The sequence below is a fragment of the Pan troglodytes genome, chromosome 7 (assembly GCF_028858775.2).
Source record: "Pan troglodytes isolate AG18354 chromosome 7, NHGRI_mPanTro3-v2.0_pri, whole genome shotgun sequence".
Taxonomy (NCBI): Eukaryota; Metazoa; Chordata; class Mammalia; order Primates; family Hominidae; genus Pan; species Pan troglodytes.
Window position 1 is genome coordinate 76,695,792 of NC_072405.2, and position 27,998 is coordinate 76,723,789.

General features: G+C 38.0%; 1 protein-coding gene across 7 annotated transcripts in view; it reads left to right on the forward strand.

Annotated features, from left to right (window-relative positions):
* Positions 1–27,998, forward strand: part of PREX2 (phosphatidylinositol-3,4,5-trisphosphate dependent Rac exchange factor 2) — a 284,958-nt gene that overhangs the window by 85,459 nt on the left and 171,501 nt on the right. For all 7 annotated transcript variants that reach the window (XM_519798.8, XM_016959541.4, XM_016959542.4 and 4 more), the window contains exons 7-11: positions 694–827; positions 7,033–7,136; positions 15,623–15,772; positions 18,359–18,503; positions 23,223–23,323. In XM_519798.8, the coding sequence (XP_519798.3) occupies positions 694–827; positions 7,033–7,136; positions 15,623–15,772; positions 18,359–18,503; positions 23,223–23,323 (634 nt within the window). The remainder of the gene's footprint in view (positions 1–693; positions 828–7,032; positions 7,137–15,622; positions 15,773–18,358; positions 18,504–23,222; positions 23,324–27,998) is intronic.

The following is a 27,998-nucleotide window of genomic DNA, read 5'->3' on the forward strand; positions in this document are numbered from 1 at the left end:
CTGTTGATGATTCAGGGCCCAGGCTCCTCCCATCTTGTGGCTCCTCTTCAGTTCTAGTGGCCAGTGCTTGTGTTAAGAATTGCCTTTGTCACTAGTTGTATAATCTTGATGGGCATGCTATAAACACTTATTTAATTAGCTAGAGTGCCTTTGCCAACTTCTAATAAATAGGGTGAAAGGCTCTGTGGAAAGTTGCTCCCTTTAAATAATTTTTCTCTTTTTATTTCTTTTCTTTTCTCCATCCTAGGGGTGGATATATAAATTGAGACCTGCTAAAAATTTAGACAATTTCATGTACTTTGTGCCTGTGGAGGCTGTTTTTCCCACATACTGAGGAAAAAGAGAACAAAGAAAGAGAAATTATAATTGTTAACATTATGAATTAATTTGAAGTCATCTCCTTTCAACATGACATAGGTGACATGTATTCTATACGCTTGTGTATGTACACAACACACCTGGAAGGAGACACAGAATCTCTTAACAGTGGTTCTGTCTGCTCAGACTGATCGGGGGAAACTGGGGGGTTAGGGGCCCTCCAATCAGTGTATAACTATCTCTACTGCTTGCACTTTAGCCTGTGCATAGATTGCTTCTTAAAATAAAAACAACCATAATTGTAAGTAGAAAAATAATTATTTACAGAAGTGTCAACCAAGTAAGCAGACATTAATTGCATTTCTCCTGACTTAGGGGTCCAACATCACTGACACCTGCACTGAAATGCTAATGTGTGGAGTCTTACTGAAAATTTCTTCGGGAAATATTCAAGAACGGGTGTTTTTTCTTTTCGATAATCTTTTGGTGTACTGCAAAAGAAAACACAGGTAAGATCTTAAGCAGGACACACTTCAGAAGTGGTCACAGTTTCTACCTTTCCCTCTGTGCTTCCCAGAACTCATCTATCCAGCTCACAGTTTCTACCTTTCTCTCTGTGCTTCCCAGAGCCCATCATCCATCAGTGCATTTCTTCACATATATTCAGTCTGCTCACTGGTTGTTCACTTCACCTTCTTGTAAAACCTAAACTGAAATGTCACTGTCATCTGATGATGCTGGGTCCTCAGAGCCCTCTTGAGGAGAGGTGCAGTTTGTTCCTAACCCACATATCTCAGGCCCTGGAGGAGAGGGTGGTGTGTCTTCTTTGCTTCCTAATCTTGTTTCCCAATCATTTCCCCCTCTTCCTTCAAGAATCCCAGCACATGTGAAGTTCATGCCATGAGTCTTTCCTCTCCACTACCTTTCCCTCATCTCCCCTTTATAGAACACGTAATATCTCACTGTCACACATGAATTTAGTGATTTCTCTAGCTCTTGCATCATTTTCTTTCTACCTTACTCCTGTTGCCATTTTGGGGGTGTTCAAAACTCACATGGATGATCTATCCAGAATTTTGGACCTGAAAGCCCACTTTCTCTTCACCTGCAATGAGTCTTTCTGCCATTACACTTGAGTCTCCTGTCCTAGGGCCATACTTTTACCTTGTCAATACCAACAGTCATAAAATTGAAATCTCCATTTCAGGCATTTTACTCTGAATATCATCCTCTATCCTCCTAGCTGTATTCCTCTGGTATTGTCACTTCAGTTATTCTGACTTCAAACATTGTCGAAGATCTCTTATCTCAAATTTTAAAAGTCCTTTATCTTGTGTCACACTGTCACCCTTCATAGCAGACTTTCTTGCAGGAGTTTTATGTTGTCACTTTTTCTACTTTCTCACTTGCTATTCTGGCATGAGCAACATTCAACAAGATCTTTGTTCACTCACCTCCACTGAACTACTCCCATCAGAATCTCCGTAAGAAGCACTACTGTGCTTCTTACTCCAGTGGTCACTTTTCTGCTCTTTAAGGTTTTGTTTGTTTTTGTAGCAGCCTGTAACTTAGCTGAGCAATCCTACCTTCCCAAAACACTCTCTTCTCTTTAATGTTATTATACCCCACTCTCTTGGCTGGATATTGGAGTGCTGTGGGGCTCTGCATTTGACTCGTTTTCCCTCTTCATATTCATAGACTCTTCCCAGCTGATTTTATCCAGTCCCATCACTCATGTCCCACATCTGTGTCAGTTGCTCTCAAATCTCTATCCTTAGCCCAACATTCTGGACTCCTACATCCTGCCTGTTGTGATGGCCATGAGGAGTCTCAACCACAGCATGGAAGAAATGGGATTCTGGGTTCCCCTTCCTAAAGTCACTCCTCTCCCAGCTTTCCCTTTCTATTGTTTTCTCAATTCCAAAAATTACGAGTTAGCCTTGGTTCCTGTTTTTCCCTCAACATCCCACATCCAATCCATTAGAAAATCTTCCTGCATCTGCATTGAAAACTTACAAACATCTCTCCACATCTCTCCATCATCATTACTACTCTGCTCCAGGCCACCAGGATCCCTCTTTGGTGACAACAGTTGTCTCCTAACTGACCCACCATATCTTTTCTTACGCCTCCACAATTTATGCTCTCCACAGAAACCAGAGCACCTTTTATAAAACAAATCAGATCATGTTGTCACCTTGCTCAAAGCCCTCATTGGCTTCCTAGAATAAAGTTCTTTTTGTTTGTTTGTTTTGTTTTGAGACAGGGTCTTGCTCTGTTGACCAGGCAGGATAGAGTGCAATGGTATGATCATAGCTCTCTACAACCTTGAACTTCTGGGCTCAAGCAATTTTCCTGCCTCAGGCTCCCAAGTAATTGGCATTATAGGCGCATGCTGCCACACCCAGTTGATTTTGTTTTTCAGTACAGACAAGGTCTCACTGTGTTTCCCAGGCTGGTTTTGAACTCTGGGCCACAAGAATCCTCCCATCTCAGCCTCCCAAAGTGCTGGGACTATAGGCGTGAGCCACCGTGCTTGGCCCCACCTAGAATAAAATTCACACTCCTTACCCTAGTTTACAAAATTCTGCCTGGTCCAGCTCCTGCCTGCCTCTCACATCATCACATCCCATTTCTCCAAACACAATACCTCCCTCCTTCCTTTAGCCTTCTCTTTCTCCCATCCCTTGATTATGCCACATGTGCTCCCTTCTTAGGGCCTTTGTACTGGCTGTTTCCCTTCCCAGTGTGCCCTGTCCTTTGAGATTTCCATGGCCAGATTCTCTGTGGCTTTCAGATCTCACTTAAAAATCACTCCCTCTGTAGTGTCTTCCCTGACCATCCCATCTAATGTGGCCTCCCAGTCACTGTCAATATCGGGAAAACACTTGTCACTTGCTATTTCTTTCATTATTTGTTTGTTTACTTCCTGCCACCTTTACTAGATTAGACTGCAAGGTTCATGAGAACAGGGGCCTTACTGCTCCTTCAATGCAATTTCTCTGGAAATTGGAGCAGACCTGTGATAGACAGCTAAGAAACACAGAATCAATGAATGAGTGAATGGAACACAAACTAGTCCCCTGTAGAGCTTAGCCATCATTAATGTAAATAATTTGTGTTTAATGTTATTGATATAATACTATTTGTTTTAAAGCATGAATATACTTTTTTCTTGAGAATGTTCTTACTTTATGGGATGTTTTCTTAAACTCTTGGGAAAATTTTTTTGCATGTTGATTTTAAGCAAAATAGTAGAGTGACATTTAATTGAGAAGTTTCCTGAGCCTTTACATACTTCACCCTAACCATATGTAGGACACATTTGTTTTAGTGAAATGGTACCAATGGGTTCATTCAATTTAAAGGTAAAGCAGTAGTTGAAAGTACAGGATTTTAAATGACTGTTTATTCCAGGTTCAGCATTTAGAAAACTATAGTCAAATATTTTCTGGTAGAGTGAGAATTAGAGACACAAAACCGATTGATTTATAAGACAGACTTAAGGGAGAGTTATTCTTCGTCTCTTATAATGAGTCTTCTTAAATCAGTTATCAAGATGCCCAGAGCAAGTTAGCAAACATTTGGTAGCTATGATGATGATATATGGTAATTCTGCCATGTGGATTGTAGTATTAGAATTCCCTAGTAAGAGACACTAATTCAAAAATGCAATTATATAAGCCGAGAAAACATAGGAATACAACATGTATCTTCATGAGAGGGAACAGATTAGGATTAGAGCCAAAAAATAATTAAATTGTTGACATCTCTATTCTAATGAGTTTTTTAAAATTCCTTTTTACCACATGTGAAAATGAATCTTTTATTATGCTCTTCTAGGTTCTCTGTGTTTGATAGCAAGATTGAGATTGATAGAAATTGGCTTTTGGAAGATGTAGGAGAGGTTGTTATTTTACTTGTGTGTTACTCGTTAAGAAACTGTAATGTGAATCAAGGTGTTTTAGTGCAATTATTAAAGGTCCCCATTTGAGAATGAAATCTTTTTTCATTAAAATTGATCCCATCTTTATCTATGCCTGCCATCAAGACCCAAATCTTTTGCAAAATTAACATTAGTGGACAAATCATGATATTATATGGTCTTATGACTGGAATTGCACATTAAACACAGGAAAAGTTTAACAAAATTAAAATCCTGCTATTTAGCAAATGCTCGTAATGAATGTATTATGTGGATCAAATACAGAGTGGTTAGAAATGGAAATAACAAAATAGTTCAACATGTCCATTCCCTTCCAGGACTGGAGAAGCTGCTTGAGCAAACCATCTGTTCCCTTCACTTAGAATACTTCACTCCTTTATGAACTTCACCTCAGCATATGCTTTCTAAGATATAGAGATCTTTCAGAAAATATGAGTAAAGGGAGCCTTTTACAAACTTCCATAATGTTGTAATTATATGAACTAGAGACTTGATGAATTTAATTCTAGAATTACATTCTTTAAATAACAGAGTGCTAGATTAGGCATCCTTGCTCTGGATATTTCTAATATTATTAATCTCAGGAGAAACTAGTTTTAAAAAAAGTTGTGATGTAGTATTTGATACGTATAACATGATATTGCTTAGTTTGGCTTGTTTAGGAGTTTTAAAAAATAGTATCATAGCGTTTTTAGTTTCTTGCAATTTATAATTTGTATTCAACATAGTTTCTAAAAATATATATCCATTTTGTGTGTAGCAAAAATTTATTCATTTTACCTGCTGCATAATATTTCATTAGTTGAATGTATCACAATTTAATTATTCATCCTCTTATCAATGGGCTTTAGGGTTGTCCTGAATTTTTCTACTATTGTATACATTCTTGTATATGTGTCCTGGTGACCATTGCAACACATAATTAATTAGGAATTAAATAATGGAATCAAGACATTTAAATTTGCAATATTATAATATGCAGCATAATTATTTTCAAACTATAGGCTTTTCAGTCTTTAAGCTTCAGTAGAGTCATTTTCTGAAGAGATCAAAATCTATCTGAGCTAAGAATTATAGAATTGATCAAACACTTACTGGAATTTTGTGTTGAGTATTAATATCTGCAGCCTAAGAGAAATATACAAAACCCATACAGAGTTCACAGTAAGATCATAAAAAATGGATATATTGAAAATAGAACTAAGTGATGGATTCTTATATATAATCCATGATTATTTTGCCTGTGACTAAAACTGTTAAGGATATTAAGTCTTTTCAATATGATTGGTTTTAAGTTAGATGTACCAACTTACAAGAAATTCTGTTTTTCAAAACACCATGATATTATTTTCCAGCTGGAAATAATACCTGCATATTAGTTACCTGCATATTAGTCTGATCTGCATTCCTCTCTATAGTCAACCTCCTGTGAGGCCAATTTTCATAGCTACCTGGGATGAATTCCTAATTTATAGCATTGATTTATGCTTACTAATGAAGAACATTTAGAGGTTGCTTTCAAAATGAACATGGGGAGTGCAAGGTGATGAAGGTCTGGGGCTGACAAACTGTCCAGTCAGACTAATGAATCGATTTGCTTAGTTTTCTTTATAGAGATGAAGGACTACTAAGTTTGGATGAGGCTTGAGGACAGCTAAGTCAGGAATATGCAATTTTTTTCCAAGGAAGGAGCCCAGAGAGTGTGATAGCATCTGAAGATATGTCCCTGGCCTACCCTATCCACACCAGGGCAGGTATCTAACTGCACACGATAGGAAGAGGGGGCGTTGCAGTTTGTGTACAGCTACATCTTAACTTGTGCTAGGTGTGTCTACATAACACAACACATTAATCATTATTTGACTATATTAAATTATTAGCCAGATTTTGTCACTGAGTCCCATTGAATAGTCTAGGTCAATGGAAATCTCCTGAGTGACTAGGTATTTTTTAATCCCCTTGAATCATTTCTTAGAATTTTTCCTGTTTAATTTAATGAAAGAAAAACATTGAAAAAATATTTTTCCTGTGTGCTTAATGATTCAAATACAAACATATATGACTTCCTAATTCATTGTTAGAAATGGTCATCTGTAAAGCTGGATTTTTGACTTTGTGTTACATACTTTTTAAGATTAAAAGCTGGCACTAGATGTAATATACACACAGTTTTGCAATGTTTTGGGTATTTTAGAAATAAATAAGGCCTTCATGAAGGATTGCAAAGGTATTAAGAGACTTGTTCAACAAGTATACAGTGATTATATTATAAAAATATGATAGGAGAAATATTTTTATAGCTGGATATCACTGAGCTTAAGAACCTCCAGCACAGCCAATTCTTTGAAGAGGGATCATAAGTAATAACTGGAAATTACCAGTTAGTTACTGAAAAATGAGTCATGAAGGTGAAAGAAACTCAAATGAAATTTTAAAATGGCCAGTTGTTAGTGTCTGTCAGAGTCTGATTGGGCACCGCTAATGTCTTATATTGAGCAAAAGCACATACTCACTCTCCCACCTGTGTACTATCCTTAGCTTAAAACTTGAATTTATTTTTAAAAATTAGTATGCAAGTTGCATACTTCATTAAAGCAACCAGTGCTGTTATGAATGGGAGGACAAATGGAAAGATCTCCAGGAGTCTAATGTTTGATATTGTCGATTGAATTGGTGTCTTTTTTCAAAGAATTGCCTAAAATATATTGTTTTGACATTGTTTTACATTGTTTAGTAACAAAGTCTTTGTGATTTAATTCCATCTTAAGACGGTTGAAGAACAGCAAGGCATCTACAGATGGACATCGGTACCTTTTTCGTGGCCGGATCAACACGGAGGTGATGGAAGTGGAGAATGTGGATGATGGCACCGGTAAGTGATTTGTAGATTTTAAATGGGATGCCAATAGTAAATAGAAAACTCCTTTGTAAGACAGATTTCTCACTTGGATAATTCACCTGACATGTATTAGAGCTTAGAAATACTTTGTTAGGTAAAGTGGTTGGGTAGAGAAAAGAGAAAGGTGAGACAAGGGAGGGGAGGACTACTGTGAAAGTGGAAAATTATATATAGCCAAAACACACTAACATGAAACACAGATACAGAGAAATAGCCGAGTAGTGTCCCATGGCATTCACGGGACTGAAACAGAGAGCACTGTGCAGAAAAGAGTTAATGAATGAATTTTCTTTAGTTATACTGTTTTATAAGCATATCAATGATGTTTTGTTCCTATAATATATTCACTGTAGAATATAGCAAACTATAGATTTGTCTTAGCTATGTAGTTGTTTTTCATATAGACAGGTTGTCAATTTTCTTGTAAGCAAATTGTGAATGGAGGTGGTTTGTGTAATTTTAAGTTCTTGTTTTAAATATCTTATTACTCAAAGGTAGTAACTTTTTGCTTCATAGATTTGAAAGTGTGGGATTTAATAAGCTAATTTATGAAATCATGATTAGTCACAAACATTAAGTAAAGTTAAAATAAATTGTACTTTCTATTTGAAAAAAAAAAGTTGTCTCTAAAATAAATACTTAGTAAAGTGAATTCCATTTTTCCCCAATGATTTTAGTTAGAATTTAAAAAATATGCTTCTACGAGAAAAGACAAGATGAAATGCAGTATACTAACTGTTGCTAAATTTTAGTGATATTCGTTATACATGTGGGATTGGGACACAGATCAGCTCCCTCCACCTCTCACATACCTTCATTGTCACTCTGGGGTCCCAGAGGGGAGAAGAATATTTATAATCTGTCAGAAGCACAGAATTTCAAATGCTCACCTGTAGGCAATTTCTCAATACCATTGTTAGCATCCGAATAAATTGTCAGGTACTTAAAATAATGAACTGTGATTGCTGTAGGTAAGGGAAAAAGGAATGCAATGAGCAAAACTCAAGTGGTGCCTGAGACTGAGCACTCAGCTTTGGAGCCATGCTATTGTGTTCATCCAGTAGAGAGGTTCCTCAGTGGCTAACTGTGGGGTGGTGTGGAGTTGCCAGACAGTTGGCAGAGGTAGATATCTCATTTCAAATCCCTTTCTATGCTACAGACTGTAATGCAGTTGCAGATACTCCCGTGCTAACATGTGGGACCTAGTCGGCTATCTTTCCATAGCAGGATGTACACATTATTTTTTACAAGGTAGCAGTAATTTATTCTGTGCTTTCTAAGAAGACTATATAGTGACATTTAGAAATGTTATCCGTCTAACATGCTAAGAGCTGTCTTGCCTCTGTAACCTGGATGTTCAAGAGACTACCCAAACGCCCAACTTTGAACCTGAGTTGGGAGGAAGTCAGATAGTAAAAGAAGAACACTAAAAACTTCTACTCTGTTCTTTATTGGACCTGATTACCCATAATGGGACCATCTCTCCACTGTTGCTTAGGCGCTTCCTTTATTTTCTTCCACTTTTGGCTTTCCCATGGGCATAGAGTCCCTGGCCTTATTTCCTGAGAGATTGAATATCCACCCCTTATGTCCCACTTTCTCCCTTCACTCCCCGTGATGTCAGTGCCACTATTAGTGCCATCTGCATTGGTGGTCTGACTGAGTTGTGATAGTGATTACTATGATTACTGTGCTTTTGGGCAGCTGGAGAACTAGATAAAGAGATGTAAGAGCCCAGGACCTTTGGAGGCATGGCCATAAAATGCTGTCTTCCAGTGTATCTGGGCCAGATTGTAAGGGAATGAGATCCTATGAAGGGTGACTTGAATTGCACAGATGGTTCTTGGATTCAATTCCACCTGAAAGTTTTGTTGATGCTAGTAAGATTCCAGCCTACAGGTCCCCAGTTCCTGAGGGCAAAAGCATTGTGGAAGGCAGGGCCTAAGACCTTGTTGTGTATGAATTAGAAGAAAGACACAAAATTGCAGGATATTTAGTTGTCATAAATTAGTTGTCCGATGGAACCTCTTGACACAAATTCGCAGGCTTGATTTTCTTTAAAGTAAGATGAAAACATTTATTACATCTTGTATTATTCAACTGGGGCTTTCCCCCTCTTTACTTTTTCTTGAATATATATAAGCAGCATGTAGCAGGAATTTGGCTGTACCTGGTCACTACAAGGTCACTTAAAGAATTTTCAGCCTGCAACTGGATACCATACCCTAGTTTCCTGCAAGTACAATTTAGTTTTCTCATGGCTATATCTACTAGGTTCCTGGGGGGTCTCAGACTTGGAAATTGAATAATAGAAATTTTGAAGATGGGTAGGATCTTGGTGATCAATTAATGTACCCCAATAGCATTTCAGATGATCGAAATGAGTCCAGGTTTGAGAACTAACTTGTCCATGTTTACCAAGCTGACTAGGACAGAGCTGGAGCTAGAGTTAAGTTTGCTGGGCTTCCATGTACGTGTTTTGTGACATAGAGAAGGACCAAGTGGAGAGCAGTGAAGGAACAAGGCATCAGCGTATGGAGGTTGGGTTTGGTTGCACCCAGAAATGATCTGGGTGCTGCATGAACTTTCTTCCTTTGTTGTTTCTTTGGTCATTTCCAGCATAGCATCTTCATTTCTTTTTGATGAGCTCAGGTTTTAAGTCTGCTATATTTTTTACTTTACACATGAAGCTCTGATGCAGATGGATCTCAGCAGAGCTGATTAATGTCCCTATGCCAAGTACTCCCCATACTTGGCCCTGGATAAGTTAAATGAGGGATAAACAGATACTATCAGGCTCATCTGTCATTGCCAAAAGAAAAAACAAGCACCTATACCATATTTAGTTATAAATAATAAAATGGATGAATTGATATATATATATATATATGTATTTTTTTAAGCATGATTAGAACTTTTTCCTTTTTTTAAATTGAGATGGGGTGGTGGTGAGGAGTCTCATTATCTTGCCTAGGCTGGACTTGAACCCATGATTCTCTCAACTTAGCCTCAGTAGCTGGGACTACAGGCATGCAACACTGGGCCTGGCACTTAAAACTTGTGATGGAAAATGGAATGGAAAAGTTTTTCTTCCATTTGAATTATACAAATCCTGAGTATTTTTCTATACTCTATGTATAATAAAATAGTTTTCTAAGGAAGAAGCTCTATCAGATGACTAATTGCATTGATATAGCTCAAAACTTGCAGAAAAAATAATTGCACTTGGGATGAGACAAAAGTTTTCAGCCAACATGTAAACATCTCAAATCTTTTGATAAATAATATTATTGTAATTTTATTCATAATACTTAATGACTTGGTTTATATCATAGTTATATCTTAGTATAGAAAGAAATTTAAATGATGGTATGATGTGCGAAAGTGCAAAAATTTGTATATATATTTATTTAAGTCTGTCCATGTTATTAATTAATTCCTATATTCAAGGCAGATGTTGACCTTTGCATTTGTGGCCAAATTTCCATTCAACCATTCTTCAGATTTCAACTCTCAGTGAATCTAAGTTATTCTTTGAAGATTCTTTCTGGGACTACTAGTTTGATCATGATGCTATAAAGAAAATTCAGCTTAAAGGCAATAGTAGGAAAGCTATTGAACTTCCTAGAATTAATTTTCATGGTAATTTTTATAGTGCATGACTGGAAAGCCATTCGGAAAGTCGTATCAGATCATTAGTATTCTCTCTTATGCACTAGTTTATTTCTATGGTTGGACAGAGGGCAAGAATGTTGACCTTTAGAAAATGTGGTCTGTAGTTCAGTGTTGGGCATACCATAGATTTCAATATATTCGTCAAATTCGAATTGGATAAGATGAAAAATTTTTATTCTTAAGGTGTTCTTTAAAAGTAAGTCAATTAAAAAATTTTAGCTCTCCCTTTAGATATAAATATTTTAAACTATTCTAATATGTTGAATACATTTTTTTATAAAATTAAATTGTGCTTATTAAAGAAACTTTGGACATTGCAGAAAAATAGAAAGGCAAAAAACAGTAGATAATAATGTCATACAAAGACAAACACATTAGACTATATAAAAACTATTTCCTGCAATTTTCCTTTTAATGCATAGATTTAAAAATGCTTGAAAATGTGAACTTTATAATTTTGTATCCTTTTTCACTTAAATCAAGTACCTGTATTATCTCAATGATCGTCATCTTTATCTTCATGCCTTATCACCAAAAATAGCATTTATCGTTGCATACCAGTCGACTGACTAGATAAACCAGTTACTTTCACAACTGTAGTATTGTTGCATAAGCTGGATTGAGTATGTTCTTAGTTAAAACGTAACAATGGCTTAACAATGTTGAAAAGAATATAAGAATGTAATAGTTTTTTTTTCTAATACATTTTCAATGTTATTAATTTAAGGGAGTATATTTGGGAGTTCAGAAAGGTCAAGGGATGAACTACTTTTTAGATTTTTAAAAGGAAAAGTCAATTAGAATCTTTTTTTTTTTTTTGCCAAAAATAATATCATATGCTATTTGGGATGCTGGAAATTTTTCTTCTATTATTTGATAAAAATCAAAGATTTATTCAAAAAATTTTTCTCAATGTTAAATATTTATGAGCAAATTATAAGTTTTAAAGTTTCCCTTAGAAATTTATGCATCCACAGTGTTGATCTCCAGGAAAAGGATTGAATACATTATTTAGACATCAGTTTCTTGATGTTTTCAGTAATATAGTCTGGCAATTTCTTCTGTTTCTTAGCCTGTTTATAATACTTGGATATTTTCCATCTTATTGAAATGCAAATTTGTTGAAAGAATACTGGCACATCCACTGAGATTTACAGTGTATCAGTTTTGGAAAAATCCCATCTCATTATATGAAACTGTACTGAAATAAGAGCAAGGAATTTGCAAACTGTATAGCTTCAAGTAATTAGTGACTTGTTCAGGTCTGTCCCTTGGATTTTTCTGTTTTTGGAAGAAATCAGTGACTAAAGACTGTTGAATTTGGATATTCCACATTTAAAGAATGGCAATTTAAAATCTATTCTTCCTATAAAATTAACATTTTAGATCCATTGAAACTTGGAAATTCCTGTGTTTGCCATTTAATAAATTATTTTTCCATTTAAATTTTTTAAACAAAATTCTGACTAAGCACAAAGCAATGTTGGACTTTTTAATGACTTTAGTGAGGGTGTTCTTTAGGGATAAGTTTAATTTTTATTTTGATGTATGAAGATATTGAACAATGTGCTATGATTAAAATTGTGAAGCTATTATATGTCACTGTATCTTTTTTAAAAAATGAGAAGCAATTGTTTATTTTGTATAATATTTGGTAATTTTGATGCTATTATGAAGTATGTATACTACATTTTGAGGCCTGTGGTATGTATATTCAATTGTATATGTGTGTTTATGTATGTGTGTATATATATGTTTACAATTACTTATTATTTTTAAAATTGGTGTGATAGAAATTAGCTAGCATATAAACTTTAAAAAGGAACATTATTTCTTCATTTAAAATTATTTGACACAAGCTGTTCTTTTAAAATACTAGTGCAGCAATTAAGCTGTTATTTGAGACAGTGGAGGTATTAGTCCATTCTTGCACTGCTATCACTACCCGAGACTGGGTAATTTATAAAGAAAAGAGGTTTAATTGGATGACGGTTCTGTGGGCTGTTTAGTTCATGTGGCTGGGGAGGCCCCAGGATACTTAAAATCATGGTGGAAGGTGAAGGAGAAGCTGACATGTCTTCCTGGCTGGAGCATGAGAGAGGGGTGGGTGAGGTTCTATACATTTTAAACAACCAGATCTCACGATAACTCACTCACTATCATGAGAACAGCACCAAAGGGGAAATTCTTCCCCGTTATCCAATCTCCTCCCACCAGGCTCCACCTCCAACTTTGGGGATTAAAATTTGACATGAGATTTGTGCAGGAACACAGACCCAAACCATATTAGTAGATTTGACAGTCAGCTAATGATCTTGGTTTCTGTACATTGAAACAATAGCCACGTGTGATCAATTACATGCTCACTTATCTGATTCTGAGTTGAATTATGTGCTTTCCAAAAGAAATTTGTATGCACAGGCTCAATTGGTCAGGCCAGGCTTCATGGAGGAGATGGGTCCACTTTCAAGAGGAGTAAGAATCTGTGAGGCAGAGAGGAGAGTGGGGTAGCTTGATGAGAAACTCAGTCTGGGGAATATAAGTATTCACAGGACAGCCAGGAGAGCAGCAGACAAGAAAAGCATGGTGGGAACATATTAGAACATAGTGGAAAATAGAACGAGTGTTTAGACAGAGTTGAGTTATTTTGGGAAGAATCTCTAAAGCAAAGTCTACATGTAGTTTTGACTTGATTCAGTGGTGAGACACCCAATGGGTGGCTTTTGAGCTAAGAAGTGGCCTGATGAAAAATATTTGAGGGAGGGCCAGCAGGGTGTGAAGAGGCCAGTGACCAGACTCAATCCAGGAAAGAAAGGAAGGAAAACTCCCTGTTATAGAGATGGCTGGCCCCGGGGTACACTTGTGTGGTGGCAGAAGCATGACTCGGATGATTTTGGCACATGAATTTGTGTTCCCTGTGCTCTGTGGGAGGGCTACACTGTGTTCATTTTAGAGTAAGTCCAGTGTTTATGACTGTAGGCTGCATTTGGCTACTCTGGTTTTCTTTATCCAGAGTAATGGTTAAAGGTATAATAACATGAGTGGCCATGTGGGATCTTTTAAGCTGCAGATGCAAGGTTCACTTAGCTAATCATGGCCTGACTTGAACGGAGAGAAGACAGCCTGAAAAAAGCTTGGGCTTATATGTGATTCTGGTCTTGTTAGGTTACAAGTGGTTAGGGTTGGGGGAAGAGTTTTAAACATGTAGAATTTGAGAATTTCTGAATTTTTCCCCCCAGTTTATTGTAATTTCTCAGTTGGTTATTTTTATAGATATTAAGGAGGGATTGCACTGTAATTATGAAGTAATATTCTTATTTTCCTACTAATGCCCATGAATACTTATCTGACATGAATTATGAAGTTCTCTTACTTTGTGTAGGATGGGAACATGAATTAAACACATAAAGGTAATAAAAGTACAAAAAATCTTTTTAAAAATTGCATGTAATTTTTTGGGAGGGAGGTATCGGCCAGTTTAAATCTCTATATTATCAGAAGTCATTTTTGATTATTCATGGATTATGGCACCTATATAAAATACAGACTAATGTCTAATGTCATTCTATTTTGACTCAAAAGTAATCTGGAAGCTTTAAAGACTCCACAACTGAACAGCATCATTTGATAATGGATTTGTGGTATTATTAGTCTGACCTCATATAATGTGTAGTGATTTTGGAGCTAACGAAAAAGACTATGGAAACCAGATTTTGGGAGAATGAGTGCCAAGCACATCTGTTTCTACTCAAAAACTTAATAAAATAGATCATCTGAGAAAAAAAAGAACAAAACAAGCAAAGTGCCACAAAGTCATTTTCTAAACCACCTTTAACTTTCTTGTGGCTTACCTCCTCAACACTGGCCTTTGCTGCTGAATGACTTTCAGGAGAGACACATGAAAAGGGTCACTTTAATTGGTACAGGTGCTGACTCAGGCCTCTGTCGTAGGTTTTTCCATCTTGGGATCTTTGCTTTGCAGGGACTGTCATGCCAGTAAAGGTCGTTTGCAAGTTATGTCACTATTCTCTACCTGCTGTTAGGCAGACAGCTACTGTATAGGGTTTGCTGTTGACATTTTCAAACCCAGCATGACAGTTTACCTAAAATTATAGTGAGGTATCAAAAAAGACAATTAAATGTCAATTTATTTTCAAAAAAATTTTTATAAGTTTCTATTTATGTGACTTAAATGGAATGAAGTGGCTTTAAAGAGTGTATGTCTTGACCATCTACGATGATAATGCTTTGGCATTTGTATGTTTCCATTTATTGCAATTTTAGGTAATTGCACTCTTTGTGTGTTCCATTGGTCAATCCTTAGTGTGCAGTTCATTAAATAATAGAAAATTTTTCCATGGGGCATAGACTGTCTCTGAAACCTAGAATGCTATTTCAAAGAAATATTAGAAAGATAAAATAAAGAAGACATCTTGAATGTTTGAGAAGAAAACACCTTGCATGTTATTCTTTTATTGCTTTAGAAACTTTGACAATATTTTTGTGCATAGGGCATGTAAGTGTTAATTAGTTTGTAGTGTTTAGTTTCATGTAATGTATTAACACTCTGAGCTAGAAATGTCCATTATTGAGCACTGACAGCATCCAATATGAAAGCATTCTTAAAGTTTTTAAATGTTTATGTTTTTCAATATACATATGTAAAGCAAAGAGATGTTGAACAATTCAGTGGTTTTGGAACTTTTGTGTATTGAATGATAGTGTGGATATAATAATATTGTGTATTACATTTTGTTCATTTGCCTTTACCCATTAATTTACAGCTGATTTCCATAGCAGTGGACACATTGTTGTTAATGGATGGAAGATACATAACACAGCAAAAAATAAATGGTTTGTTTGTATGGCAAAAACACCTGAAGAGAAGCATGAATGGTTTGAAGCTATTTTGAAAGAAAGAGAACGGCGGAAAGGTGGGTGTATGAATTGGGCGCTGTTACACTTTGTGAAGATTCTAACTTAGCATAGGAGCAGATAATGGGAAAACATGAGAAAATGGAAAGGTATATGATGGTCACTTGATTTATTAGGTTGGTGCAAAAGTTATTGCGGTTTTGACATTGAAAGCAATTACTTCTCCACCAACCTAATACTATGTGACGTGAGCCTCATACTAAAAGACTTATTTGATACTTAGAAAATTGTTATGTAATACTTATATAGTTAGCAAAATAATTATGTTATGGCTGGTAGTGTCTTTTAAATAATTTTTTTAAATAGAAAATTTGTTCAATTTTCTTTGCATTTTATTCTTGCTATTTCTAAAGCAGCATTGCCAAATTTTTCTTTAAGTGACAAGCTTCAATAACGTAATGCAGTGTTGTAAAGCCTCCAATTGTTCTCAGTATACTTAACAGAACACTAAAATTTCTTAGACCCAATATGTTAGCTTCCTAATTATAGATTAAAGCACTTTGGATTTATAGAAACTTTTAAAAATTGTTAGGTCTTTGAATATAGTATAATGTAACCCAATTAGTTGCTTGTTCATATGAGGAGGCCTAGCTCCAATTTGTTTTATGCTTTTAGAAAAATTTGCAAAAGGAATTTGGCCTGGCTATATTCACTTGTGTGAAGTTTATCTGCAAAAAGGCATATTTCTATAATTCAGCTCAGAAATAGAAATGCTTGTATTTCTACTAATTAACAATTGATTTCTTAATTAAGAAGCATGACACTGTTGATTACTTCTGGAGACCCAAGAATAAAACACCTCATTGGTAATGAAATTTCAGAACACAAAGAACTCTTTCTTCCATCTTCAGATGTTTTCCCCTGAAGAATATGCAACGTTGCTACCTTGATTGAAATATTCATGGTACATACTTGTAGAATTTCCAAAACATTTTCAAATACTCCTTTGGTTGATCTTGGATGAAGAACCAGATAGAAAATTTTAAAACAAAGTTTATGAATATATGACTGACTAAGTTTTGTTGAATGTAGCAGTCAATTCGAATAGCAAACAAATAGTTAAAAGGTGAATCAAACTTTCAATCAAGTTGAACCTTTTTTTAAGCACCCAAGAGAAAAAAACAAAACAAAATAAAAACCCCCAAACAAGAGAAGAAGCCCATTCTCTAAAACTGCTTATGATCTTTATCTTTATATTTATCTTTATTAGACTGCAGTATTAAGGGATTATTTATGAATAAAGACAAATGATAATGGCTCTAGCATTGTCAAAAATAAAAGTCTGGTAGGAAATTTTGCAGCTAGACGACTAAAAATAATACAATGTTGCTCCTTCTTCTGCAACAGTTCGTCATCAGTCCTGATTAAGTGCCAGTGTTCGTAGGATTTTAGCTTGGCACTGTTTTTCTCTAACTAGATTCCTTGCCTGGGTTATCTATTCCATCAGATTAACTCCCACTTTTACACTGCCGATTTGTTCAACTTTATGTCCAGCCTTGCCCTCTCCCCTGAGCATGCTCGTGTTCTCACCTGAGTCCTGGACTCCCACCTGAATGTCCACACTAGGCATACTTGGTGCCCACCGGACTTCTGGTTACTTGCATGCCTTTGCCCAATACACCTCCCTGCTTCCATTCAGTCACTCTCATCAGAAGCCCGGAAGGCATCTGATTTCTTCTCTTTCTTCCATGCCCACATTTAACCAATATCTTATCAATAGTGCCTCCTAACTATTTCTCAACTTCATCCTCTTTGCCCTATGGCCCTACCCTTATTTGCAGTGGGTTGAACTTGTTTGAACTTTTGAGGTTTCTCCTAACAGTGTCACTCTTTTAAAATCTTCCCCTCTTCAGTTTGTTCCCCGCACTGTCCTCTGAGCTTTGTTTCCAAAGCAACACAACTTTCTTTCCTGCACTACCCTACCTTTCTCCTCCCACTGGTTAAAACACTTAGCTGCATGCCCAATACCTAAGGAATGAAATAAATTGAAACTGCAGGTTGAGCAAGGATCTTGGCTGTCCTACCAGCTCATCTCCTATCTTTTCTCTTAAAACCTATGGCTCCGGGCCTCCAAGTTGCTTCAAATGAGTTAGCTCTGCTTTCTCTAGAAATCTCCATTCACACCTGTGCATTCAAGACAGGTCCCTTCTGTGAAACCTTTCTTAACATTTCTCAGGGAGAGGTGAGGTAGGCTGAGTATGCCTCTATTATATTGCATTATTTTTTTTCTACCAGAACTGTCTCTAGGGCTACTCTGTCCAGTTCTGCGGATCTAACCCTGAGCAAGGGTGCCTGGTCCAGGGCTCAATGGAAGCTGAGACTTAGCTGCTCTTCTTACTCCCCTGGCTAAAGCTTTATGCCTTTGGGGCACAATTTGCACAAAGGTGACATATACCCTGGGGATCTTGCCTTGCAGGTCTCCCTAGCCCCTGAGCTTCCTGAACACCAGGGCACTATTATACAGAGATCTGTATCCACAACCCCCAGCACATGGTAGACCTGCAACAAATGCTTGCTTAATGAAGCCATAATTGAATGAATGAAGAGAATTTTCAGTTACCTCTCCTTTCTCTCATTTTTGATAGGTTTAAAATTAGGAATGGAGCAAGATACCTGGGTCATGATCTCTGAACAGGGTGAGAAACTTTATAAAATGATGTGCAGACAAGGAAATCTGATCAAAGACAGAAAAAGAAAACTGACTACGTTCCCTAAATGCTTTCTTGGAAGGTAGGGTTGGGAGTTTGGGTGCATGACTTCCTTTTACATTCTCATTGTCTCACCTGTTAACTTTCCTTCAATTAGTTTTCCTTTAAAAATATTCCCTTAGGCACTTTTGAAAACTTCTTTACAGTTGCCATTTCCTGGGCGGTAGCAGGATGAAGGAATGGACAGAGAGCCAGGATCATGACCAGGAAACTTAAGGCATCCGTCCATTCATTCATGACTTCTGAGATTTCTGATATGTCATGATCCCGGGGGGAAAGGGAGGTTGGGGCCAGGCAGGGAGTGGCAGGCAGGTAGGTTTGCCTGCAGGGGACAGGATGACTGGTTGGGCACAGACATGTATACACATGGGCCTGAAAGTCAGAATCAGAAAGACAGGGAAGATAAGAGACAGTCTGAACTACCAGTTAATTTAGAATTTAGGCAGCTGGGCTCAGGATAAAGGGTGTAGGTAAAGAGTCTGAAAATGTGGGTCATGTGAAGAGACAGGCAGCGAGCAATAGGCAGAGAGGTCACTTTGGTTTTTGGAGTAGAACAGAGTGACTGAGTGTTGTTTGGTTCCTTTGGACAACATTAAGTGGGATTCCCTGGCTGGTTTAATTAGTGCAGGGCCAGAAGGAAGGTTAGCTGCCTTCAGGTAGCTCTTTTTAGGCCACACTCTGCTGGCTTCTTCCTATACATTATTTCTAATGCTGGAATACATACTTAGGTAGGAGTTAAATACCATTATACTTTTTTAAAGATACAGAAACTCTGGATCAGGGAGCTTAACAATTTCATATGGTTAGTGAATACCAATGCCCAAGTTTATAAAGTAGACTGGAGTCATAGTTTACAGTCTAGACTGCAATCAAACTTATCTATTCACTTCCTAGTAGTACCACCAATTTGTTGTGTGATTTGGGATAGCTAAGTTTCCATTTGCTTTGAAAACATGGAGATGATGGTAGAGTTTACCTACAGTGCTCACTGGGATGCCTTTTTAACCAGCGATGGGAACACACAACATAATCATAGGCTACCTCTGCCTCCCTCATATGGTTTGGCTGTGTCCCCACCCAAATCTCATCTTGAGTTATAATCCAAATTGTAATCCCCACGTGTCAGGGGAGGCAACTAGTGGGAAGTGATGGGATCACGGGGGTGGCTTCCACCTTGCTGGTCTCATGATGGTGAGTGAGTTCTCATGACATCTGATGGTTTTATAAGGGGCTCTTCCTCCTTCACTCGCCTTCTCTCACCTGCTGCCGTGTAAGGTGTGCCTGCATCCCCTTCTGCCATGATTGTAAGTTTCCTGGAGCTTTCCCAGCCATGCAGAACTGTGCATCAATTAAACTTCTTTTCTTTATAAATTACCCAGTCTTGGGTACTTACTTATAGTAGTGTGGGAATGGACTAATACACCCAGTCTCAGGGAAGTTCTTTACAGCAGTATGAAAAAGGGCGAATACGCTCCCCAACCCCCAACTCAGAAATCTATAGGCCAGGAAACCCTCTGCCTGCAGAGCAGCATCTGGCTTTCTTCTTCACTAAGAGTGATCCTCCCACCAGGCTACACATCTGCCAGTGAGCTATACGTTGCTTGTAGGTACCTCTTAGCTGGTAGTAGCTCTTGTGCAAGGGAAAGAGAAGATGTGAGTTTATCTTGGCAAAGAAGCCCTGTGCAGCAAAACGACAGTATCTCTTGTACCCACCCCATGGGCATAACTTTCAGGGTCCTCACTGGGATATGCCCATTTGCAAGAGAGTGACTTCAAGTTATGGCTTCCCAGTAGGTTTTAATAGGTATGCAAATTAGCCACCAGGGGTCATTTTTACCATTGCAATGCTGCCTAGTTTAGCAGTTGACACCCTGCCTTCTTCAGGTGTCTAGGGGAGCATAGCTATTATAGAAAGTTAGCCCAGGGTCAAGTTTGTTCTTATTGAAGAAGAATAGGTTTTGCTAACCCTTCACTTACACTGTGTCATATGGGAATAGTGCAAGTTCATTGTGATGCTATATGAAGCTTCTCCCAGAGCACCTGATAGGTAGGAGAGACTCAGTAAATGTTAGATTACTGCGGCCTTTTCCATAACAGCACACTAATGCCGCTTACAGCGCAAGTTTGAGATCATTTCTGAGTGGATCCTTGTCCTTTAGCAGAGTGTCGATGGAATTTCCTCATTCCCTGAGTAGGCCCAATGATAAAGCCACTCATTGGGTTCCTTTATTCTCGACCTCTCACTCTTAAAAATATTTCCAATTTATAGCAATGTTTAAATTGGCTCTTTCCCTCATTGTAATTTGACATTTTCAGGAATCTAGTGCCATCAGACTAGAGAATTATGCCTTAGTTACATAACAACCATCTCAACCCACTTGTCAACCACTGAGTTAGTAAATCTCACTATGTGCCAGGCCCCGTGCTGAGTTCCTGACATCTGTCATCTCATTTAATCCTTTGGTTGCACTATGACATTGACATTCTTTTTTTTTTTTTTTTTTTTTTTGAGATGGAGTCTCACTCTGTCGCCCAGGCTGGAGTGCAGTGGCACGATCTCAGCTCACTGCAAACTCTGCCTCCCGGGTTCAAGTGATTCTCCTGTCTCAGCCTCCCTAGTGGCTGGGATTACAGGTGCATGCCACCACACCTGGCTGATTTTTAAAATTTTTAGTAGAGACAGAGTTTCACCATATTGGCCAGGCTAGTCTCCAACTCCTGACCTCAAATGATCCATCTGCCTCCACCTCCCAAAATGCTGGGATTATAGGCATGAGCCACTTTGCCCGGCCCGACATTCTTAATATCATCTCTGTGTTAATGATGAAGAAGCTGGAGTTTAAAGAGCTAAATTCATGAACTCATGGTCACGCACGTAGTGGAAACAGAAACAGGATTTGAGTCCCCGTTGTCTTATGGCAAAGTACATGATATTAACTGCTACACTTTGTTTCACCTTTTCTTATATTTTCCTTTTGAATTTGTTATGCAGCAATAGAAAACGAATGGTTTTGAATGGTTCTTATTTAATAAAAGAATAAAAAAAATTTAACAACTTTTTCTGCCTTAAAGTATTTTTGTAGTCTAGACAACCCATTTTTAGAATTTTATGTCCCTCAATTATTTGACATTAGCCATTTTTCTTGCTTTTGTTTTTGAAATTAATGAAGAAATAATTTCCTGATGCAGTCCATAGCTTTGTTTCTCTAGCCAAAAAAAGAAAACTAGTCTACAACAAATTCAATAGTTTATATAAAAGTTCAAATGTTAGACTTTTAAAACATGAGCAATATAATATTTTTTATTTGTAAAATGTCTCTGTATTTAGTGTTCTCTTAATGATACCATGTGACCTTTTTTTTTTTAAATCGCTACATAGCTGAGGCTCGCCTAAGTGATACAAAACATCATCCTTATTATCTGTGATGCCTGGGGCTGCCCTGCAGTGGTGACAGATGTAACCTATAATCCACTGTGGCCTTCACAGCCACAGCAGTGTGTGGTAGACAGTTCTGATGGATGGTTCTGTGCTGGAGTATTCCTTATGGATGACAGATGAGATACAATAATGAATTTACCAAGTAATTTAACATTTTCAAAACAATGTAGTAGAACTTTTCTATGTCTTTTGGTGTACAGTAGTTTTCTATTGCTGTATAACAAATGAACATATACTTAGCAGCTTAAAACAACACCAGTCAGAAGTCCAGGAGAGCTCAAGTGGGTTCTCTGCTTAGGGTTTCACGACCCCAAAATCAAGGTGCTGGCCAGACGGGGCTCTTAGATTGAGGCTCTGGGGAAAAGTTCAGTGCCAAGCTTATTCAGGTGGTTGTCAGGAATCAGCTCCTCATTGAGGCTGCAAGAATGAAGTCCTTGTTTCCTTGCTGTCAGCCAAAGGTTGCTCTCAGCTTCTGCAGGCTGCATGTCTTGGTACCAGGTCCTCTCCATCTTCAGAGCTGGCAGTGGCACATTGAATCCCTCTAATGCTTTTAATTTCTCTGACTTCCTCTCATGCCACTAGCCTGAGAAAACTCTGCTTCAAAGGGTTCCACTCCCTGAATCAGGCCCACTGGGATAATTTACATATTTTAAAGTCTACTGACTTGGAGTTTTAATTACATATGCAAAACTCCCTTCAGAGCAATACCTAGATTAGAATTTAATTGAAAAACCAAGGGGAGGGAATCTTGGTGTGGTGGGAGGGCAGTGAGAAGATTTCTGTAGAATCCTACCTACCACATGGTACATGTGGTTTTGTTTTGTTCTTCCTTCCTGGATCTTTAAACTCACTGGTTCTCTGTGCCTGGGAACCATATTAAAGACAGTTTAGCTCTTTTTATTAAGTTATTACTACTCTATTCAGTTCTGACTTTAGCTATCTTTAGGATCTGTTGCAATCCTTTAGTCCCACATTTGCCTTTATGTTAATGGTAACCTTTGAATTAAAGCTACTCTAAAATTTTCACTTTGTGTTTATTAGAGGCCTCAACAAGTTGAATAGTTTAAAACTAAGTATAGTTTAGTAATGTCTGAATGTACAGACATGGGTTTTCTAGAATAGAGTTCAACTTAAATGGCTGTAGGCCTTACATATGTGAAAAAATAATCTGTTGAAATGTGTTGCAAATATTCCTTTATATTTTGAGATTCCTTTCATCATTGCTTCATGACTGGATGGTATAGAAAGACTTGCTGGGGAAAAAATTAACCGTTTAGCTTTTTCACTGGCTTTCTGTTGCAGCGAATTTGTGTCATGGCTGTTGGAAATTGGAGAGATTCACAGGCCTGAGGAAGGCGTGCACTTGGGACAAGCATTATTAGAAAATGGAATCATTCACCATGGTAATTACTTTATTATTAATTACTTATTTAATACATTTATTCGCCATATGTATCTTAATCCCATTTATCAGTTTAGTTTACAATTCCCCACATTATAGGATGCTTGTTGTTTTTAACAACATTTTCAGTACCTAATACGTGTAGAACAGTGTCTCAGGGAGTGTGGGTTTATAGGGCTATAGTTGTTAACCTTAAAATGAAGAGCTTCAATACAGGCAAGTGTTAGAAAATAGAGAAGTGGGATTGTGGAGGAAGGGATGGTTAGTTCTATAGTAATTAGAGTATTTGGGAGTGCTTCATGGAGGACGGGACATGACAAGTGATGCTGGGCATTGCAGAATGAATAGAACTCTGCCAGGGAACGCAGGGCAGAAGGGCATTCCACCCGGAGGAAATAACAGCACTCCGGCACAGTGGCGGGTGAGTTTGTGGTGGCTTCTTTGGGCACCAGCACAGAGCCTCACATGGGTCCATGGATGAACATACTGGCGAGGGGAGGTGTGGCAAAAAGGCAGGCAGAGCCTGGATTCCAGAACATATGAAGTCTCCTGCTGTGGCATGTGGGCTTATTCCGAAGGGGGCCAGGAGCTGATGAATGCTTTTAAGCAGAGCCACGATCAGAACTCAGGTCCACAGCTGTGAGGTGCAGCAGCATGGAGCCTGAAGTGGAGAGGTTCAAGACTGCGAGCACTAGGCCCCTCAGGGGGCCCTGCTGCACACAGGAGTGGCGGGACAAGGGCTTTAGCAGGTCTGCCTCCATGGGCATGAAAAAACCCATGGGGAGATGCTGGCAAAGCTAAAATACTATATTTTATAGCTCTTTGGATGTGGGTGATGAAGAATGAAGAGAGAGATTAAAGTATTCTGAGCCTTCTTCTCTGAATGACTGAGATAGCTAATTCAGCAGGAGGATCAGGGTTGAAAGAGAAGATGCAGGCTTTGCTGTGGACTGTGTAGGCCAGCCAGTGGGGAGTGGCCAGCAAGCGGTTGAGAATTTGGGGTGAAGCTCAGGATAGAAATAAGGTGAGAAACACATTTGGAATCATTTCAAGGGAGTACTAGACTCCTGGGAACACTGACAATGAACAAACAGACAAAAACCAAGAAAGCAGTGTTAATGGGACTCAGGACAAAGGTTTAAAGAATTTCTATGGTAAATTGTGGGGGAGGAGAAAAAGCCATGGAATTATTAATAAATGTGGATGTTTGGCTATGGTATTTTGATGTTCATTTCCTTTCTTAGATGCTGTGCAAACAAACCAGATATTTCCCATCTTTTCTTATCACACTGGGTGTTGCCTACATGATGGTACCACCATCCACCCAGCTAGGAATCATCTTTAATTCCTTTCTCTCCCTCATGCCGTCAAGCCCTATGAGCTCTACCACCAAATTAAGACCCTACACAATGAATTCTGTCCCTTTCAGCATCCTTACCTTTTTTCTAGTCACCGTCATCTCCTCCTTTGCTTCCACTTTTGTTCTCCACTCCTGTAGTACACTCTCCGGGTCACAGCTAAAGAGACCTTTCAAAACGGGGATGTGATCAAAGCATCCTTCTGTTTATAACCATCTAATTGCTTACAATCAAACTTAAAGAAAAGTTCAGACCTATTACATGCCCTAAACTTCTTACCATGACCTATAACATCCGATGAGATAAGGCCCCTGACTTCCTCTCAGAGCCTGACACCTCGCATTGTACCTAACTTGTTGCACTGTGGCCACCCTGACCATCTGTCTCTTTCTTCAACACTCCAAGATGACTTCCTGTTTAGGACCTTAGCTTTTGCTCTTCTCATTCAACAGTTATTTATTAATCCCTAATATATGCCAGGAGCCTTTCTAAGTGGTAGAGACAGAGCTGTGAATGAAAAGACAAAAATCTTTGTATTCATTACTCATGTCTTCCATGACCCTTTGACTTTTAGAAGCCCATCCTGTCCTGTGATTCCAATGTCCTATTTTTTTTTTTACTTTGAAATCTTTCTTCATGTATTTATCACTCTGAAATTATTATGTTGTTTTACTTGTGTCTTTGTTTATTACCTCTTTATCTCCCTATCCCTTCCCTGGCCTCCAATAAAAATATAAGCACCATCCAAACAAGAGCCTCATTTGTTATTATATAGCAAATGCCTGGCACGCCCATCCCATACAGGTGCTCAATAAATATTTGCTGAATGAATGAATAATTATATTTTGAGTGAACAGATGATACTTATAAATTGTATATGATTTTGCGCTCGTTTCATTAGCATCATTAAAACATCTAAAAGCATTATATGGCTGCTTTTAGCATCTGGTAGGCTAAAAGCATCGTTTAAAAACTTAAAAGTAAAAATAACATTATGACTATTATATACTAACACCATAAAATGCTAACAAGCATATATAATAATTACCCTGTCTTTAATAGGATCGCATAGATCTTATATTGACCTGGGAACTGTGCCTCAGTGGCAGAAATTGAGTAGTTGTTTACCAAATTGGTTTAGCTTTTGTTTTTCGTGGGTGTGCATACATTGCATTTCTTAGTTTTCCTTGCAGTCAAGGGGAGGCTGTGAAACTGAGTTGCAGCCAAGGACATGTACACAAAAGTGATGCACAAGGGAAGTGTACAGGCTATTAAAAAAACACAAAACACAAGGTGACCCTGGGAGCCATGCATTAAGGATGGCTGAGCCTCTGTCAGACCCTAGACCCTGCATGAGGAGAGCACCATCACTCATCCTCCGCCACTGATTGGATTTTACCTCAGTGAAAAATTAGCTTCTACAACACAAGTCACTATATTAGGGAGGTTTGTTACAGTAGCTAGTGTTAACTAGTGGAAAACCAGCTAGTTTTTCTTCCCAATATTTCCTGCAAAAATGACTTATCCCATCCTATCCTAGCGTATTTCTGCCTTTCTAGAAGGAAGTATGAGAGCAGCTGGGTTTCTTGATGGACAGAGTAAAAAGACAGACTTAAACTACCAAGAAATAAAGGTTGCTGGTTCATGTTGACATACAAACTAGGGGTGAGAGAACATATTATGCAATTTCACATTAATAGAATAATTCTATTAGAATGAAGAGGTATGAGCCAAATGTGCTAGTATCATTAGTATGAGGTTCCAGCTGCATTTTGGTGAAAATAGAATTCCTAAAATAAAGTTGAATGAACCATCTGTTTTAAACAGAGCAAGCAAAAAAGAAGTTGGCTATTATTGCTATTATTGACATTGCAAATATGATTGAGAACTTCACCATCAGCAAAGCCTTGCTATAGCAGGAACTCTAGCGTTGAGGACCTCTAGGTTGAGAGAAAGCAGCGTATGCTTTCTCTGTGGTATGCTGACAATATGCATGTTGTCTAGTGCTACTTTTTGTAGTAGGAATGCTTATGTGAGAATTCAGAGACCTCATATCTTATTAATATTTGTTATATCCCATGGTGTGCTGAAGTTGGCTCATACAAGCTCCTGAGAGCTGATAATTAAATACATTTTGTAGGCTGATTAGTTTTTAAACACAATTATTATTAATTCAATTATATAAACATGTAAGTGCATAAATTATGTTGCAAAAAGGGTAAAACACTCTTTTGGGGGGTTGGGGGGCAGGGTCTTGCTCTGTTGCCCGGGCTAGAGTACCCAGCCAGTGGTGCGATCATGGCTCACTGTAGCTTCAACCTCCTGGGCTCAAGCGATCCTCCTACCTTAGCCTTGTGAGTAGTTGGGACCACAGGTGCACGCCACCATGCCCAGCTAATTTGTGTGTGTGTTTTTTTAATTTGTAGAAATGAGGTCTTGTTATGTTGACCAGGTTGGTCTTGAACTCCTGGGCTCAAGCAGTCCTTCCACCTCAACCTCCCAAAGTGCTGGGATTACAGGCATGAGCCACCATGTTGGATCTGTAAAACATTCTTAAAATGTATCACCTTCTCATTATTTTACAATGTTTTACTGTTATCTATGCTGTCGAGGTTATTTGTATCTATTGCTTGTGTATGGTGGAAATACTGTGTAATGAGTGCCACCGCACGTTTAACTCCATGTTCAGTGACTTTAGGTTGGAAACTTGAAATTGGCCAGAGTGGGAATATTTATACAACAGAAATGGGCAAATGCTACAAATCAGAACTTCTCCTCTACACCCCCTACCTTCACCACCTAGAGAGCCAGTTGTTAAACATTTGCTCTATGTTCCTGGTTCTCTCACACAGTTATTTAAAAGATTGCATTAAGCAGCTTTCTTCACTAGAGGACCCGAACTGTAGTTTATACACCCATTTTCTATGCTAGATAAATTGGGAGAGCAAATTTGAATGCAGAACAGTTCAGCGTTTTTCTAAGGCAACAGCTAAGAGTTGCAGATTAACCCAAGGTTCATTATCAAAGGCAGAAGCATTTGCCTTACAGCTAAGCTCTCCCTGTCGAATAGGTTAGACTACCACTTGTTTCATTGTGGCAAAAACCTTTGGGCTCAACTTCTTGAGTTTTGGAATATCAAGACAATCTATTTCAATGATTATTAAGGTATAAAAATGGGAATAGGTAGATTGCATAGGAGACAAAAATTCTCATCTTAAAACAAGTTGTAGAGTTTCACGTTATTTCTCTTGATTTTATATTTCTTTCATACAGGCTTTTTAACGTATGACTTGGCTTGGGGAAAAGATACCAAAAAGC